Source organism: Nyctibius grandis, chromosome 5, assembly GCF_013368605.1.
Source record: "Nyctibius grandis isolate bNycGra1 chromosome 5, bNycGra1.pri, whole genome shotgun sequence".
Lineage (NCBI taxonomy): Eukaryota > Metazoa > Chordata > Aves > Nyctibiiformes > Nyctibiidae > Nyctibius > Nyctibius grandis.
In genome coordinates this window covers 58621528-58636756 of record NC_090662.1, presented here as the reverse complement: position 1 = coordinate 58636756, position 15229 = coordinate 58621528, and the positions used below count along the sequence as shown (strand labels likewise).

Genomic DNA, 15229 nt, shown 5'->3' with positions numbered 1-15229 from the left:
AAACCAGAAGTCATCATTGTATCACTGATAAATCAGGCCATCCTACCATTAATATCCTTTCATTTAAAAAAAGAAATTAGAACAAAAAAGGGAACAGTAAGCCAACAAGGATGTTTAAAGGTAAAAAACACTGCTTCCGTACAATAACAGAATGTTAAGACACTTCAGCTGGGGAATGAAAGGGCTGAATTTAGATGATAGCACCAGAATCCCATGCAGCATGTGGAAGAACAGGAAATACTTCACTGTTTCTTACAATACAGAAACTATGGAGGACCAAGTGAACTCATCAGGTTTAAATATAAAGTATGTTTTCATACGACAATCATCATGGTACTCAGTGCCATGGAACACAATGTGAAATTCAGAAACTGTCAGATCATTCAAAATGATCTGGCAAATTTATGGCCGAAAGCTATACCAAGGGTAGCTAAACACGCAGCGTTTGGCTTTGGGAGAAATTAAGCCACAGATTGCTAGACAGGCACAGTGAAGTAATATCAATGCACACTTACTCTGTTATACTTCTGAGTATTAGATTCCACTCTTGTCAGAGGACTACGCTACCATCCATTAAATGGACCTTTGTTTTGATCCAATAAAAATTCTTACATTATGTACAATATCGTTCGAGATCCAATATCATGTTTTTACAACATAGTGTTTAATTTTGTCTAGAGAATAATAGTAATTGAAACAATGAAAATGGGAACCATTCGGAACAGATTTTTATGCTGGTGTTTAAAACGTGCAGCAATAGCAAAAAAAGTTCTGAATAATCAAGTAAACAAATGGTACTTCAACTTTATGCATCTTGTTTTACGAAAACACATTTATTTGTAGGCTTTTTCTCAGTATCTGCAAGGTATATTCAATACTGTACTGACTTGATTATGAGTACAAGAATTTATCTGAAAAGAAGTCTTCAAGGAAGACTGTTTTTCACACCAAGTTTTTCAGAAGTACTGTCACATGTGCTATAATTAAAAAGCTTGATTGACTCCATTTTAAATGGATATAGATAAGAAATATCTAATTAGTTTAAGGAGGATATAGTACTTCCTACAAATCTGAAAAAACCCTCTCCTTCTTTCTCATACAACCCATGATTACTTTTGCACTAAAGCGCTGTTAAAGAGAAGAAGAGAATGGGTATCTACTTCATTGAATCCCTGTTCTAATCTAAGCCAAGATGTGAACATCTCACCACAAGAATCAGAAGATGGCTGGATGTTGTCAGAACGGGAGCAATTGTACTGGGTCAGTGTACAGAGATGCAATTCCTCTGAGCATGGACAGTAAGCAGAGACTGATGGTTCTAGTATTGAAAGAGAGAAAGGACAGAGAATAGCTAACACAAGAACTATTAATCCCTCGCCACCCTCCATGCTTAGTGGCCCTAAACTAGCAAGTTGTTCTTTATATAGAAGACATTTCCCTTCCAGGAATTTCGTAGGGCTGAGGGGCATAAGGATGCCAGAAAATGAGAGAAAGGCAAGAAATCAGAAGGGCAAATAATAATCAAGATACAAGCACACCATGAATTTAAACCATTGTAAAATGATAGCTTTTGTTACTTACTGCTTTCTAATAGTTAAAAGTATCTATTTGCCCCTTTTTATGACTACTGAGCATTGAACTTAAGTTTTCACAAGTCTAATAACATCATGTTTTGTCCATAAATGTACATATTTAGCTTTGATGTATCCATAAATGTATATGTAAAATTAGACTGCTTCCACTACCATGTCCTCCTACACATATTGCTTTACACGCTCTACATCAACTTTCATCTGCTGTAGTTAAGCAACTTGTTTCAGGACATGATAAAATCCTTAACTTATATTACAGAAATGAGTTTTCTAGAAAACATTTTTCTCGAAACATTTTTCTCTCACATTCAAAACATAATTTATCATTCAAATGAAAAGCAAAGAGTATTCTGGAGCTGCCTTCTCAATTCACTGGGTATATTGGGTTCCATCAATCCCTCCAAAAGATGAAAACGGTTCTTTTTAGTTTAAGGACTTCTTTTGTTATGTATCACAACTAACATGCCCTGAAACAGTAATTACTTTTACAGAATGTATAGACTGGGCACTCAGAGAAATTTGCCTTTGCCAGAAAAAAAAAAATCCAAATAAATCAGACAAGAAAGATTTTGATATGTATATTAATAGCAAAAGACACAAATGACTGCTCGTTTCCCTTTTTTATTATTGAGGTGCTCTATTAGTAATCCAGAATATCAACATGTCTAAGCATGATGATGAGTTTTGATTGCCAGCTCAGAATTAATCATCCAACCCTACCCATATGAATTCTTAAAGACCTGTTTGGGTGTGGTTTTAGTCAACATTTTCTGATTTCTACCTTCATTCATTAGTGAAAGCCTCTTTACGTTACTACCTAGTGTTGTTCAAGTCATTCATCCTACACTTTTAGGAGTCAGTAGAGTGTCTTTAGGCAGCTGGCAGCTACAAGATAAACTCATCAAGCAATGATTTATTATTCAACAATAACTTCCTATGGAAGCATTCCAAACTAGTCAGAAATTCATCAAGATTCATCAGTATCTAGCCCAAACAGAAGAGCTGTTCAATAGTGCACAACAGCATTACATAAAAATTCTTTCCTCCAGCACAGTATTTATCATGAGTATCAACCTGCATTTATTACTCGGTTGTATTTATATAGGAAGCTTTTCCAAGAATAGCTCCACAAGCTATATCATCCTATAGACAAATCTATTTAGCAGACTTGTCTAATAAGCTTGGAGCAGCTTCAAGCTGCTTAAATGAAACACAGTAAGACAGTCAGCTCCGAAATGTACCGAATTCTTTTGACATTACATTAGCAAACCTATTCAGGAAAAAAAAAAATGATGCTGTAGAGATGTTAACATCAGAAGTTCTCACTATTAAATATTTGTATATTTTAATACAGGTACAGTAACTCACGTATTTTGCCTCGAACTTCTTGGCTAGCATTTCTACTTCATGCCGCTCACGTTGTTCATCATTAAATGGATCTTCCAAGTGAACTGATTTCTTCTGAAAAATGCAGAAGTTAAATATTCATTCCACAAGAAACACAGAGCACATCTAATAAAAACCCACTAAATGTCAATAAACAATGCTCTGATGACTAAGTAGTCAGAATTTATACTAAGAGAGTCCAAATACTTACTTTATTCTATAAAAATTGGTTTGACCCATTCAATTATAATTCAATTACTTTTCATCTAATGAGAACTCAAACAGAAAAGTTAAGAGAAAGACTCAGATTTATATTTGCCCAAGCATTCCACAACAACCTCAACTGAAAGTGTAAGCATAAGGAGGACTATGGCCATTTGAGGTTCAAAGAGAAAGAACTATCTCTAAATAACTCATTTTCACTTCTGTTTCCACACTTCTGCCTCTTATTGATGCTGTGATCCTTCTAGATACAATACACAAGATGTACCTGGTATGCTAATCAGCAGGGAAGGAGCCAGAAGACTAAAAAGCTAAGTTACAAACATAACTAGTAATGTAACTCCTTTAACTCTTGTACTGTTATTTTTTTCTTCAATTTCAGTAATCATAGCATGAATTCTATGAGATTGCCACTATGGCAGCCACGAGGACAACAGAGATTTAATATTCCAGCTGTACGAGTAAGCAGGAAGTACTCCCCTCTTTTTTTTTTTGTTGAAAGATTTTCACGGACACAGGGTCAATCAAGGGTATATATAGGGCTTTTTTTTTTGATTTGGAAATAAGGTATGGCAGAAAAACAGGGCTGCCTTCTTCAAATTAGGGTTCACATAAAATACAGTAATCATTGGAAGGGGGGTATTAGGATGCTAAAATATGGTGGAATTGAGTTCCATTTTACGGAACTTTGTGGATGGCAACAAACTTTACTGCACACAGATCACTCACTAATGAAAAAACAAAGATTTATGGTGGACTAAGACAGAACAAAAAGCAACACTAAGTTCAGAAAAGCAAGATCCTTCCTCCACAGTATGAAAAGACAATATAGTGACTAAATGGTGACGACAGCAGGATGACCATGAGCCAGCAGTGTGCCCTTGTGGCCAAGAAGGCCAATGGCATCCTGGGGTGTATTAGAAGGGTGTGGTTAGCAGGTCAAGAGAGGTTCTCCTCTCCCTCTACTCTGCCCTGGTGAGGCCGCATCTGGAATATTGTGCCCAGTTCTGGGCCCCTCAGTTCAAGAAGGACAGGGAACTGCTAGAGAGAGTCCAGCGCAGAGCCACGAAGATGATTAAGGGGGTGGAACATCTCCCTTATGAGGAGAGGCTGAGGGAGCTGGGTCTCTTTAGCTTAGAGAAGAGGAGACTGCGGGGTGACCTCATTAATGTTTTTCAATATGTAAAGGGCAAGTGTCATGAGGATGGAGCCAGGCTCTTCTCAGTGACATCCCTTGACAGGACAAGGGGCAATGGGTGCAAGCTGGAACACAGGAGGTTCCGCATAAATATGAGGAAAAACTTCTTTACGGTGAGGGTGACCGAACACTGGAACAGGCTGCCCAGAGAGGTTGTGGAGTCTCCTTCTCTGGAGACATTCAAAACCCGCCTGGACGCATTCCTGTGTGATATGGTCTAGGCAATCCTGCTCCGGCAGGGGGATTGGACTAGATGATCTTTCAAGGTCCCTTCCAATCCCTAATGTTCTGTAATTCTGTGAAATAACGACAAACTAGCTCAATAGTGTCAAGACCAAGGCAATGAGGAAGGTAAGCTGAGCAAAACTGCAACCACCACATCATTACCTTACATTTTCTAAACTGAGTACTTAGAGAAAAAAATTGAGAGATTATAGTTAACCCTGAAATATCTAGTAAATTACACACACATTTGCTGCAGGCATAACTTAATATAAAATATTGCTCAATTCATGCAACACCTTTTTCCTTACTTTTAGCTAGGAAAACCTATTCCACACCTTCTGCTAGGCAAATGTGTCGTTTTTTTGAATTGTGGAATGAGACAAGGTTGAGGCCTTGGCTTGCCTCTCTCCACCAAACTCTCAAAGCGGTAGCTGACTATCACTTTGATTAGTTAAAGCACTATGGGAATCTCAAATTCAAGCAAATTTTCATTTTGACATCTTCTACGAGCTCTGATAGACAGCTGTGTTGGACTTTGCTGTAATTTTAAGAGATTACTACTTCAGCACCTTTACAGTCTGCTCGACAGAAGCCAACTTGGCCTTCTGGCTCACCCGCCTGAGTTAAGTTTTACACACCAAGCTTCAACTGTGCCAACAGAAAAGGGAGCGCACTTTGACTTCTGCCAGTTTTTAAGAGGCAAATAAACTCTTCAACCACACTAACATCACTCACATACAGAAATTTTACATAAATCATTCCTACCAAAAGATGAACTCTACCAACAACCCTACCAAAGGATATTCTCTTCATCCAGGCAAAAAAGCAGGACAAGGACAGCACAAGTTCCTAACAAACATTTTCGCTAGCTTCTGCTTCAAGCTAGGAACCCAAATTTGGAATAAAAAAAAGAAACAGAAGTTGCACTCATCCTGTCAAATAAGTTTTGGGATTCTCTACTGTTTCATTAAGAGACCTATTAAAGCAATGTTTGAAGTTATTCCTGTGTCCTTCCCTTCCCAGAACAGCCTGCCTCTGCAGAACCTTCTTGGCTGCCCCAGTTCCAAGCAACACTACAAGACAGAAAGACAAGCTCCTAATTTTGTAGTGTGGAACTTCAATTGGAATAGTTATAAGGAAGCTGAGCAATTTCTTAAGGCATAAGGAGTCAACAGTAGCTTTCAGAAAACCCAATCCATCTGCACCCTAGAAAAACAGTTTGCATAACTAAATTTATGTGAACTGTTCATTTTAAACTGATTCATTACAAAAACAACAACAAATTCAGAAATCTAAAACTCCACTTAAAAACACAGCATTAAATGCTAACTAGTTACTACCTACTTGGAAAGTGCAAAACTCACAGATCCTGCAGAAAAGCGGCAAAGGGCAGGCATGTCTTGGTCAAGCTTCATTTTAACAACGTAGTTTTCTCTGCTGCATTAACCAGTATAAATCAGAACTATTCTACTCCACAAGCAAAATCCGTTTCCCTTACACAATTTTTTCTATTTTAGGACTTTGAACAAATTACATAATTTGTTGGTCTGAGAATGACCAGGGTAAAATAATTCTGTCATCCTAAGCCTCCTGCATTGTGCAGAGCAAACTCTCCTTTTGTATTTGCTTTAACCATAAGGAACAAGCATCCACTAATTTTATTGCTGGATACAATGCATTCCCCTCTCTTTTCATGCTGATTGATAAAAGGTTTTAAGTCCATATCAGAGTAACTTTTCAAGCTTCTACCGTATAGCAAGCAAGAAGTTCAACTGACAGGTCAAGTACATATCAGTTTTTAAACAAGAATGAAAGTCCAGAATTACTTTAGAAGGATCACAATTTATGACAGTTTTACATAATCAGTTGATTGTTCCACACAGTACAGCAACAGACAGGACATTAAGATCCCTTCATTTCAATCTGGACTCTACAGGGCGCTGAAAAACATACATAATTTCTCGCAAAGTATTTCTATCACTACTTCTATCTTAAAAGCAGTCTCTGATCCCAATTGTACCAAAAATCCTCTAAATCAATGCTCCCCCTCAGAAGACATGGAATTTGCATTAGAACTACATAAAAAAGCCATTTTTCACCAATTATGTAATTAACATATTACCAACCCACAGAAAAAGGCAGTTAGGGAACTGGGAACTGCCAAGGGGAAAAGTCAACCTCCACATACTGAACCACTTCTAAACACTAACACAATTTTCACTTTCACAGAGGAACTGCTCAGAAAGATGGCACTTCAGAGACCAGCAGACTCCTGCTACAACAATTCAGAGGAGTCATAACTGGCACTGTTTGCCCACAACAGCTGTAAGCCAGGATGAACAGAAGGAACCTTTGAACTTGCATCAGAAGATCTCAGATGGATTAAAATCAGAGTTATTGATTTTTCTGTCTTTCACATTTGAACACAACCCAGTTCTACATCCCTCCTACTACAGAACAAAAAAGTGAGCAGGCTGGTAAGTATAGTTATGGCATCATCATCAGCTAGAAACACTTTGGTTCATAAAACAGAGGTTTTAATCATTCTTGAGTTTGTGCTAAATGTAAAAATCCCATGGCAGTATCAGTACTGGTATTTGAGGTTTGCTTCTATCACCAGAGCTATCACAACCTTTTCAGTAGTAGTTACTTCCTTACCCTCTGCTCTTTCTAAGAAGATGGAAACTTTCTCTAAAGTTGTCTATATACCAGAATTAAGAGGAGCCACAACTAGTTAAATCAAGTGCAACTTCACCGGTATCCTCAACTCACTGAGTGCCTTAAGTACAACCAGCTTAAGGACATGCATCTCACCCTCCTACTTGAACACTGCATCCTGTTGATTAGCTAGTGCTGCTTGCTTCTTAAAGTTGTTTGCACAAGCTTTTCTCCTTAAAAACCAAAGTAGTTCGAGTACCAAATATTTTCTAGTTGGCAGGAATAGGAAAACAGAATGTGCTTTTTTTTCCTTAAGTTCTTAACACTTACAGGTGAGCTTATAGTTTCAATAACATTAATTCTCATTCATCCCTGCCCTCCAAAGACCGGAGAAACTCATGTCCAAGTCTGCTAATGCTCACTTCACTGCTTCTCAAGGCTTGTAGCAGAAGCGGGCTACTAACTGTTCATTAATCTGCACACAGCCTACAGTCAATCCGAAACACAGACCGGCACGGTAACAGTTTCGTTCAGCTGCCGGAAAAACCTCCTAGGAATGGAGGATGCAACAAACACTACCGCTCCCGGGGCAGGCAAGGTGAGGGCAGGAGAGCTGGGGTAAGCGGGGCACAAGACACCGGCGCTCCCCCACCCCTGTTCGCAGCAAATGCCCGGAGCTCCCGGAAAAGCCACCCGGGAACCCTCAGCCAGCTCAGGGACGACAAGTGCGAAGCCTCCCCTTCCCCCCACGGGCACAGGCGCAGCCTCAGCGCCAGGAGGAGCCCAGAGCGACGGCAAAGCCGCCGGACTTCCCTCCAGGGCACCGCCCCGCCGGGCCGGGACCACCTCCGAGCAGCACGGGGTGGCCGATAACATTATCGGCAAGGCCGGGGACACGGGCAGCTGCCCGCCGGGAGGAGGAGGAGGAAGCGCGGCGGGGCCCGGCCCGGCGGGATGGGAGGGGGAAGGGGAGGTCCCGTACCCGCGAGTCCCCGTACAGCAGCAGCTCCGGGTAGCTGAACTCCACGCAGCCCTCCTCGGTGGGGTCCTTCAGCACCACCTCCAGGCGGACCGTCTGGCGGAGCGGGAGCGCCTCCTGCGGCGGCGGCGGCTCCTGCCGGCTGCTCTGGCGCGGCGGCGGCGGTAGCTGCGGCGGCGGCGGCTCGGGCCGGGGGGGCTCCCGCTGCGGCTGCTGCTCGGGCCGGCCGCTCTCGTGTGGCGGCTCCAGGCGGGCGGCGCTCTCGCGGGGCGGAGGCGGCAGCTCCGGCCGGGGGAGCTCGTGCGGCGGCTCCGGCGGCGCCAACGGCGGGGCCTCGCGGCCCGCCGGCGGCGGCTCCGGCTCACGGCCCCCGGGCTCCCGCTCCAGCGCCGGGCTCTCGCCCTCGCGGCGCCTCACGGGTGACAAGCTAATGAACGGCACCCGGCGCGGCTCCGCCATCCTCCTCCTCCACCGCCGCCGCCCCCCCACCCCCCGCCCGCCCTCCCTCCCGCCGTTCGCCGACCCCCGCTTCACGCGTTCGGTGACACCGCTCTCCGCGCTCCCTCCCACCGGCTCCTCCCTCTCCCCTCCCCCCTCCGCCGCCCGGTCGGAGCTGCCCCCTACGTTCTCCTCGCCGCCTCCACCCCCGCCATCTTGGCGCCCCCCCACATAAATAGAAGCAGGCCCGCAGGCCGCGCAGGCGCACCGCAGACGCCGACCCGACGCGCCGCCCCGCGTCGCGGTTGTTATTGCTCAGCTTCCCCCCGACGTCAGCGCGGCCGCCGGTTACCCACACGCCGCGGCCGCCGGTGCCCGCCCCCGGTTGCCTTGGCGATGTGCACGCTGCCTGCAGTCGGCGCCTTAAAGGGCCCGCGGCCCGACGGGCCGCTCGCCACCCTCCCGGCCGCTCCGAGCCGCGCGGGGCGCCCCCGCCCGCCAGCAAGCGCTCGCGGGGCAACGGCGGCCGCGGCGCCGCCGCCGCCTCTCTTTACTCTTCTACCTCGCGGCTGCCCGAGGGCGATCGTTGGCGCCAAGGGAGCGGCCTCGGCGAGGATCTCCCCTCCCCTGAGGCGCGGCGCGGCCCCGCTGGGGCGGGAGGGGAAGAAGGGGCAGCCCCGGGCCCGGCTACTGCGTGCTGACGGGGCGGTGAGAGCCCTCGGCGGGACGGGGGCTGCCCCCGCCGCCGGCAGCGAGTGTTGACGGGGCTGTGCAACGCTCGTCCTCTCGGGGCAGCGTGGGATGGCTGCCGGGGCCGCGGGCCTGCTTAGAGGAAGGTGCTCTGAGGCCTGTTGAACTCAGCAGCTGTAGGTCAGTCACCAGGAAAAAACACCCCTAAATCCTAAACGTGATCGAGAGTTCAGTTGCGCGGGAGACCGACCGTTTCCAGGCTGGAAGGGCGACAGTATGAGCGCGTCTTGTCTCAGTGGCATCGACACACACTGTATGAAGCGCTGCTGGACCAGCTGAGAAGATCAGGGTTTGACAGAATTGCTCTGTAAAGGGTTGAGCCCAGCCTGCTCCTGCAGAACAGCAGGCGCTGCTCTGGCAGCCAGGCTGCCCTCTGAGGAAGGTTTCTTGTGCAGCCATGCCTGGGCTGTAGGCTACCAGTTCTGGTTGCAGGGAGCAGTCGTGGATTGGTGAGGAAGACTTGTCCCCTAGACAGGAGACAACGCAAGGAAGGCAGGGTATGAGCGGCAGCGGGACTCCCTTCATCACCAAGAGCTGCCTGCAAGCAGTGCAAGTGTTTCAGTCTGTCACCACCTACTTTGACAGACCGATGTCTGGTATTTCCAGATGGAGGTGTGCCACCAAGGCACTGCTAAGTTTCAGGAAGCTCTGAACTTCTGCATGTGCATTGTATTCTCCAGCTTCGTTGGAGCAGAGAGAAAGGCGTTAACCATTTTTTCTCTTTTTTAGCCTCAGAAATACTAGGTAGGAGGAGTTTGTTCTGTTTTTAAAAATGTGCTCATGTTATGCAAAGCAAACATATTTTACATATGTATATTATTTTGTATAATTATAGCAGACCATTCTGCGCAGCACATTACTCCACTTTCCAAACTGCATTCATCACAGTGCTTGATGTGTTCCTCTCATTGCATATGAAGTCTTTTGACTTGACTGCTTACTTTCATCTAGACTCCAGAGAAGATCCATGACACTAGAATGCTGTTATTGCAAGTTATGATTTCGCTAATAGGGAATGGAGGATATTCTGGACTACTGCTTGCAGCAGGAAGTCAGTGGAATGACTGACCTGATCTGAGAAACGTAGGCGGTCTCCTTTTGAAGCTTGAAAGGCTTTGTTGAACTTTGTAGTCAAAGGGACTTGTTTTATCTTAAAACCTTGCATGTTCTAGTATGACTAGCAAGCTTAGTAGAGGTATTCCTCAAATATGTTTTTACTTTCAGCATCATAATAAAAATTATTTGGAAATTCCACTTGTTCTCCTGTTGAGAATTTCATGCAGCTATCTGATGATGCACATAATAGGCAGTGCATCTCTGGATTCAAACTGAGCGAGTATCGCTAAGCTCCACCAGACCTGCAGATCCTGACAGGGAGATTCTAGTTCTCAGCAAAGTTTCTATGATGTAGTCTATGTCATTAAACCTTGTGATGGTAGAAAGGGGCCTTTCCCCAGCAAAAGAGCAATTTATTGCTCAGCAAGCAAAAGTCTTACGTGGAAATCATGGGATCTTCTGCAGCTCTGCTGAATGCTTGTTTTCAATTACCAGATGGGAGACTAAACGTTGGAATAATAACAGGAATACAACAACTTATGTTCACGGGTAATACTTGGACATATCCTTGGAAAGGGGTGAAGATAATCTGCATTTTAAGTATCCAACCTAAAACTCAGTTCTTTCTTTCAGTCCCCTTAGATGATGTATTCAGAAGTAAGGAATGTAGGACAGGTACTCCACAAGAAAATGAGTTTTGCAAGTATCTGAATTCAATATTTTAAATTATCTAGATTGTAGTGTAGATACACCTGGAAGCACGTCCTGGTCAGATTTTTGACACGCTTTTTAAGTAGGAAAAAAAGCTGGATAGGAATAACTCATCTGACCCATGATATGGTTACAGAGAAAAACAGAGGTAGTTCTTGGAAATAGTTTCAGATAGATAGCCATTTGTTCTAAGTTATGAGGTTGCAGACTTTGATAGTAGAAGCAGCCTTTCACATCTAAGGTTTTCGTAGCTATTTACTGGTTTGTATATCCCCTCTTCCTCTCTCTCTTTGGGAGTTTAATTAGACAAATAAACCCTCATATTGATATATTATCTAACCTCTGAGCATCTTGGAGCACCCATCTTTTTTTATGAGGCTCAACATGTGTTTATGCAACTAGACAAACAGTAGTTCTGGATCTTTGAATTTAAAGTGAAGTTACCGAAGACAGCTTGCTCTGAATCTGAGTATCTGAACTAAATCAGAAATAAACTTGGCAGCAGATCCAAGCATAGCAGTTACTGAGATATGTTACCATTATGTTTGGTCTAAGATACTGGAAGCACTCAGGAAAGACTCCCAAGAAACAAACCAAATCCACTAGATCTTAAGTTCTCCAGGAATATAGTTTTGAATACACCAGAAGAATTCCAATTTTGTGCCATATCAGTTTCAAGAGGAGTTAGATTTGTGTTTTTTTTCATCATTGTTTTTCTGTTCTGCTACCTGGTTTGTTCTTTGGCATTAAGCTGCCTCAGGTGTTGTTTGTACATAGTATAATGTGCTGCACTTGTCAGCGAAGTACAAAATTAAAAAAAAAAGTAATTAGATATGTTTTACCAATTATTTTGCTTTCTCTCAGGATATGGCCATGCTAAAATAGTCTAACATAGAATACAGATTCCTTCCTTTTTGTATGTTATCTGAAGGACAATAATGAAAGTGGCACATAAAGAGTTTTAAAAAAATGTAACAACTGCAGAAAGAGTGTAATTTTGAGGTGCATTTGAAGCTGCTTTTTATTTCACTGGTGAAAGCCAGTATGAGCAGATCATACAAAGTGGATGCTCAGAACTGCAGGTGCTACAGCCACATCAGTGAGTGGAAGTTTCTTGACCTGATTTGGTTTCAAATACAGAGAACGACGGAGACAGCCCCTTAACCCATGTGAGGCCTCTACCCTGGTGCAGGTGGGATCCTCCTGCATTGCCTTGGGATGGCTTTTCCGTCTGAGAGACAAACGTCTAGCACTCTCTGTTCCTTTTGGGCTGTTAAGTGTTTGTTATGAGTCAGAGCTGTCCTGCTTGTTACAGACCAGTGCTAACAGCTCCCCTGGACCTGGTGGAAGCTGCTGTTCTGCCTGTACGGCTTCCTCTGGGCAGCAGGCCCAGGGGCCCATCAGAAGGCAGAGCTGTCCTTACAATCAGTTGTGTCTGTCTCCAGGGAGCTTGCTTTCAGTTTCAAAGGCTGAATACTTTACTTCCATGAGCTGTTGAGGCTGTTGCCCTAGGATGGGAATGTGGGGCAAAACATGTGTTGCTTATATTGATAATAAGTTTCCCTGCTCAAGCTTAGGTGGCATGGGATGGGAGTTTGTCTTCTGCTTCACTTAAGGTGAGCACTGGGACCTACATTGAGGTAGGAGTTATATTGGTAGCCAGCTCATGCCTGTGCCAGCCAGATCTCAGCCACTCAAAAGTCTCCAAGAGATACTTCTACCAGATTTGGGTGTTAGGGCTTTTTTTTGTGAGAATATCTTCATTTTCCATGGTTCCATGGGTTGCTTCCTCACTATATCCTCTTGGTATCTTGGTTTCTTTTGGTCCAATGAGGCATCTTGTTGATCCTCATGGTCCTTTCACTGAAACTGCTGCCACAGCAGCTGAGACTTTCATTGCTGTGTCAGGAGATGATAGAGCTGCAGGTAGGATGGTGTTTGTGTAGCTTCTGCTAGAACTGCTGCTGCACCACAAGAATCCACTGCACCAACAATATGGCTGGCATTGCTTGTTTTCTATTTAATAAGGCTCTCTGAATTCAAGTATGCTTTTTTTTTTTTAACTTCTTGTCCCTCCTACAGTTAGTAAAATTACTAAGTTGCTTCCTGCCAGGTGCAGAATTAAGGAACAATAAACCACCTCTCTTTCTCCAAACCAAGCACCAATGCCCTGCAAATCATTTTGAAAAATAATTTATTTTGTCTAGAGGATCCCTCTCCTTTTTTTTTTTTTAATTTTTAATTCTTGTAATTAAAAATACTGGTTCCTGCAGAACATACCTCTAGCTTTCTCTCCTCAGGCACATGTACTTAGAGTTGTTACCAGCTGCTGTGCCACATCCTTAAAAAGTCCAAAGTACTTTATTCAAGTGAAGTAAAAAGTGTTTTAGAAGGGCAGTAGACAGGCAGAGAAATGCCAGATGTTGGGACTAGAAAGAGTGCATTAGTTTCAGGTAATTAGGATATACTTTACCAGGGTACTAATACTCGTTTATCACCATTTCAAGGCAGAGGAACTGTGACTGTGAACTTTATCCCTTGCGTTGGTATATTGCTCTCCGTGAGCTAGTCAAACCTTACTTCTTGGAGAATGAAAGTTTGAGCCTATGAGCCACTGGACTCTTTTAAAGAACTTCAAGAAAAGCTTTGAACAAGCCTGATCAAAAGTTCAAGATTTCAATAACCATAGGAAGTTTTAAGAGTAGCAACAGTTTTTATGCGAAAAGTAGTTACTGCTCCTGTAGCTGGAAACACTTTTTACCTTTAGAAGTGCAGTTAGGTGCATCTTTTGTTCACTTCCAGAAATGAGGAATGGTCTTCCAATATCACGTTGTATGCCAGAACAGCATAAGTGGTGATACTAGGTATCTAGGAGGTAGCTGATGAAAAGAAAATGTTGGCTTTTATCTCATGTTAAAAATAAGCTAGAAACCAGGGCAAGGCTTCATGTGAGAAAAGTAGAGGGATTTACAGGATGGCATGTGTCATGGCAGTGTGAGTTCCTCAACCAAAGGTGGGGATGTTATCTATCTTCTGTCCTGTTCACGTGCAATTTCACAATGAGAGCTTCAAAACTTACCCAACTTCTGTATGACTAGTGATTTTTATGATCTACAGAATATGGTAACATTCTTTAAGCTAATAAATACAATAAGATCGTTAACTTAAAGGAATCTCAGAGAAAATGGAAAGCTTCAAATGCTGCATTTACATGAAATAGCAGATTAGGAAGAAAAAGGGATGAGAGAAAATGGAAAGAACTGCATCTTGGCCAAGGAACAGCAAGCTGCTTTAAGAAGTTGCTGTTGGGAACAGCTTTTGATCCTGGAGAGGTGGTGAGATACTAAGACATTAAACATCAACTCTTAAGTGGGTGCATTTACCAAGCAGAACGTGGTTAATGTGTTCCCTCACATTAGCAAAGTCAGCTGTAGCAAAGTCAATTGTAACTAGCAAGATAGGAACACTTTTCTTAGTTTTTACTTAATTGTTAATAATTGTTTCTGCGTCTGTTGTCAAGATTTCTTGCTGGAGCAAGCGTTGCAACTTTCATCTTTAAACTCTCCTAATGTAAATGGTGAACTCAATTGAGGCTGACAAATAAGCTGTAAACTTCCCCAGTAGTAATGATTCTATGTGAAGAGGTGTGTGGACTCCGTGTCTTAACTGAAATTAATTTGGGAATGTCAGCGTCTGAGAGGTTTTCTCTGCCAAGCAGTGAAGATTAGTTTGAGGTCTAACATCACTAGGAAATTCCTCCTTGCAGGTGTACCCTTTGCTTTTCTAAGGAGGAGGAAGAAACAGAGGCAAAAAAATTAGATACTTTCTAAGTGGTCACAAGAAAATTAAAACCACTGAATTACCAAAGATAGAATGACCTTTTAGCTAAAATCCTGGAGTCTTCTTGTAGATATAAATAACAGCAAGAAGGGGTACATTAGAAATAAACACAGAAGAGATTTGGTAGAGGAGTACCTGGTAACATGGGGGAAAAAAAAAAAGCTTTTTTCATTA

General features: G+C 43.4%; 1 protein-coding gene across 1 annotated transcript in view; it reads right to left on the bottom strand.

Moving 5' to 3' along the window:
- Positions 1-8719, bottom strand: part of UBN2 (ubinuclein 2) — a 61038-nt gene extending 52319 nt beyond the window's left edge. The window contains 2 exon segments of the mRNA XM_068401742.1: positions 2961-3053; positions 8264-8719. Of these exon segments, the coding sequence (XP_068257843.1) occupies positions 2961-3053; positions 8264-8719 (549 nt within the window).
- Positions 8720-15229: the final 6510 nt, after the last annotated feature.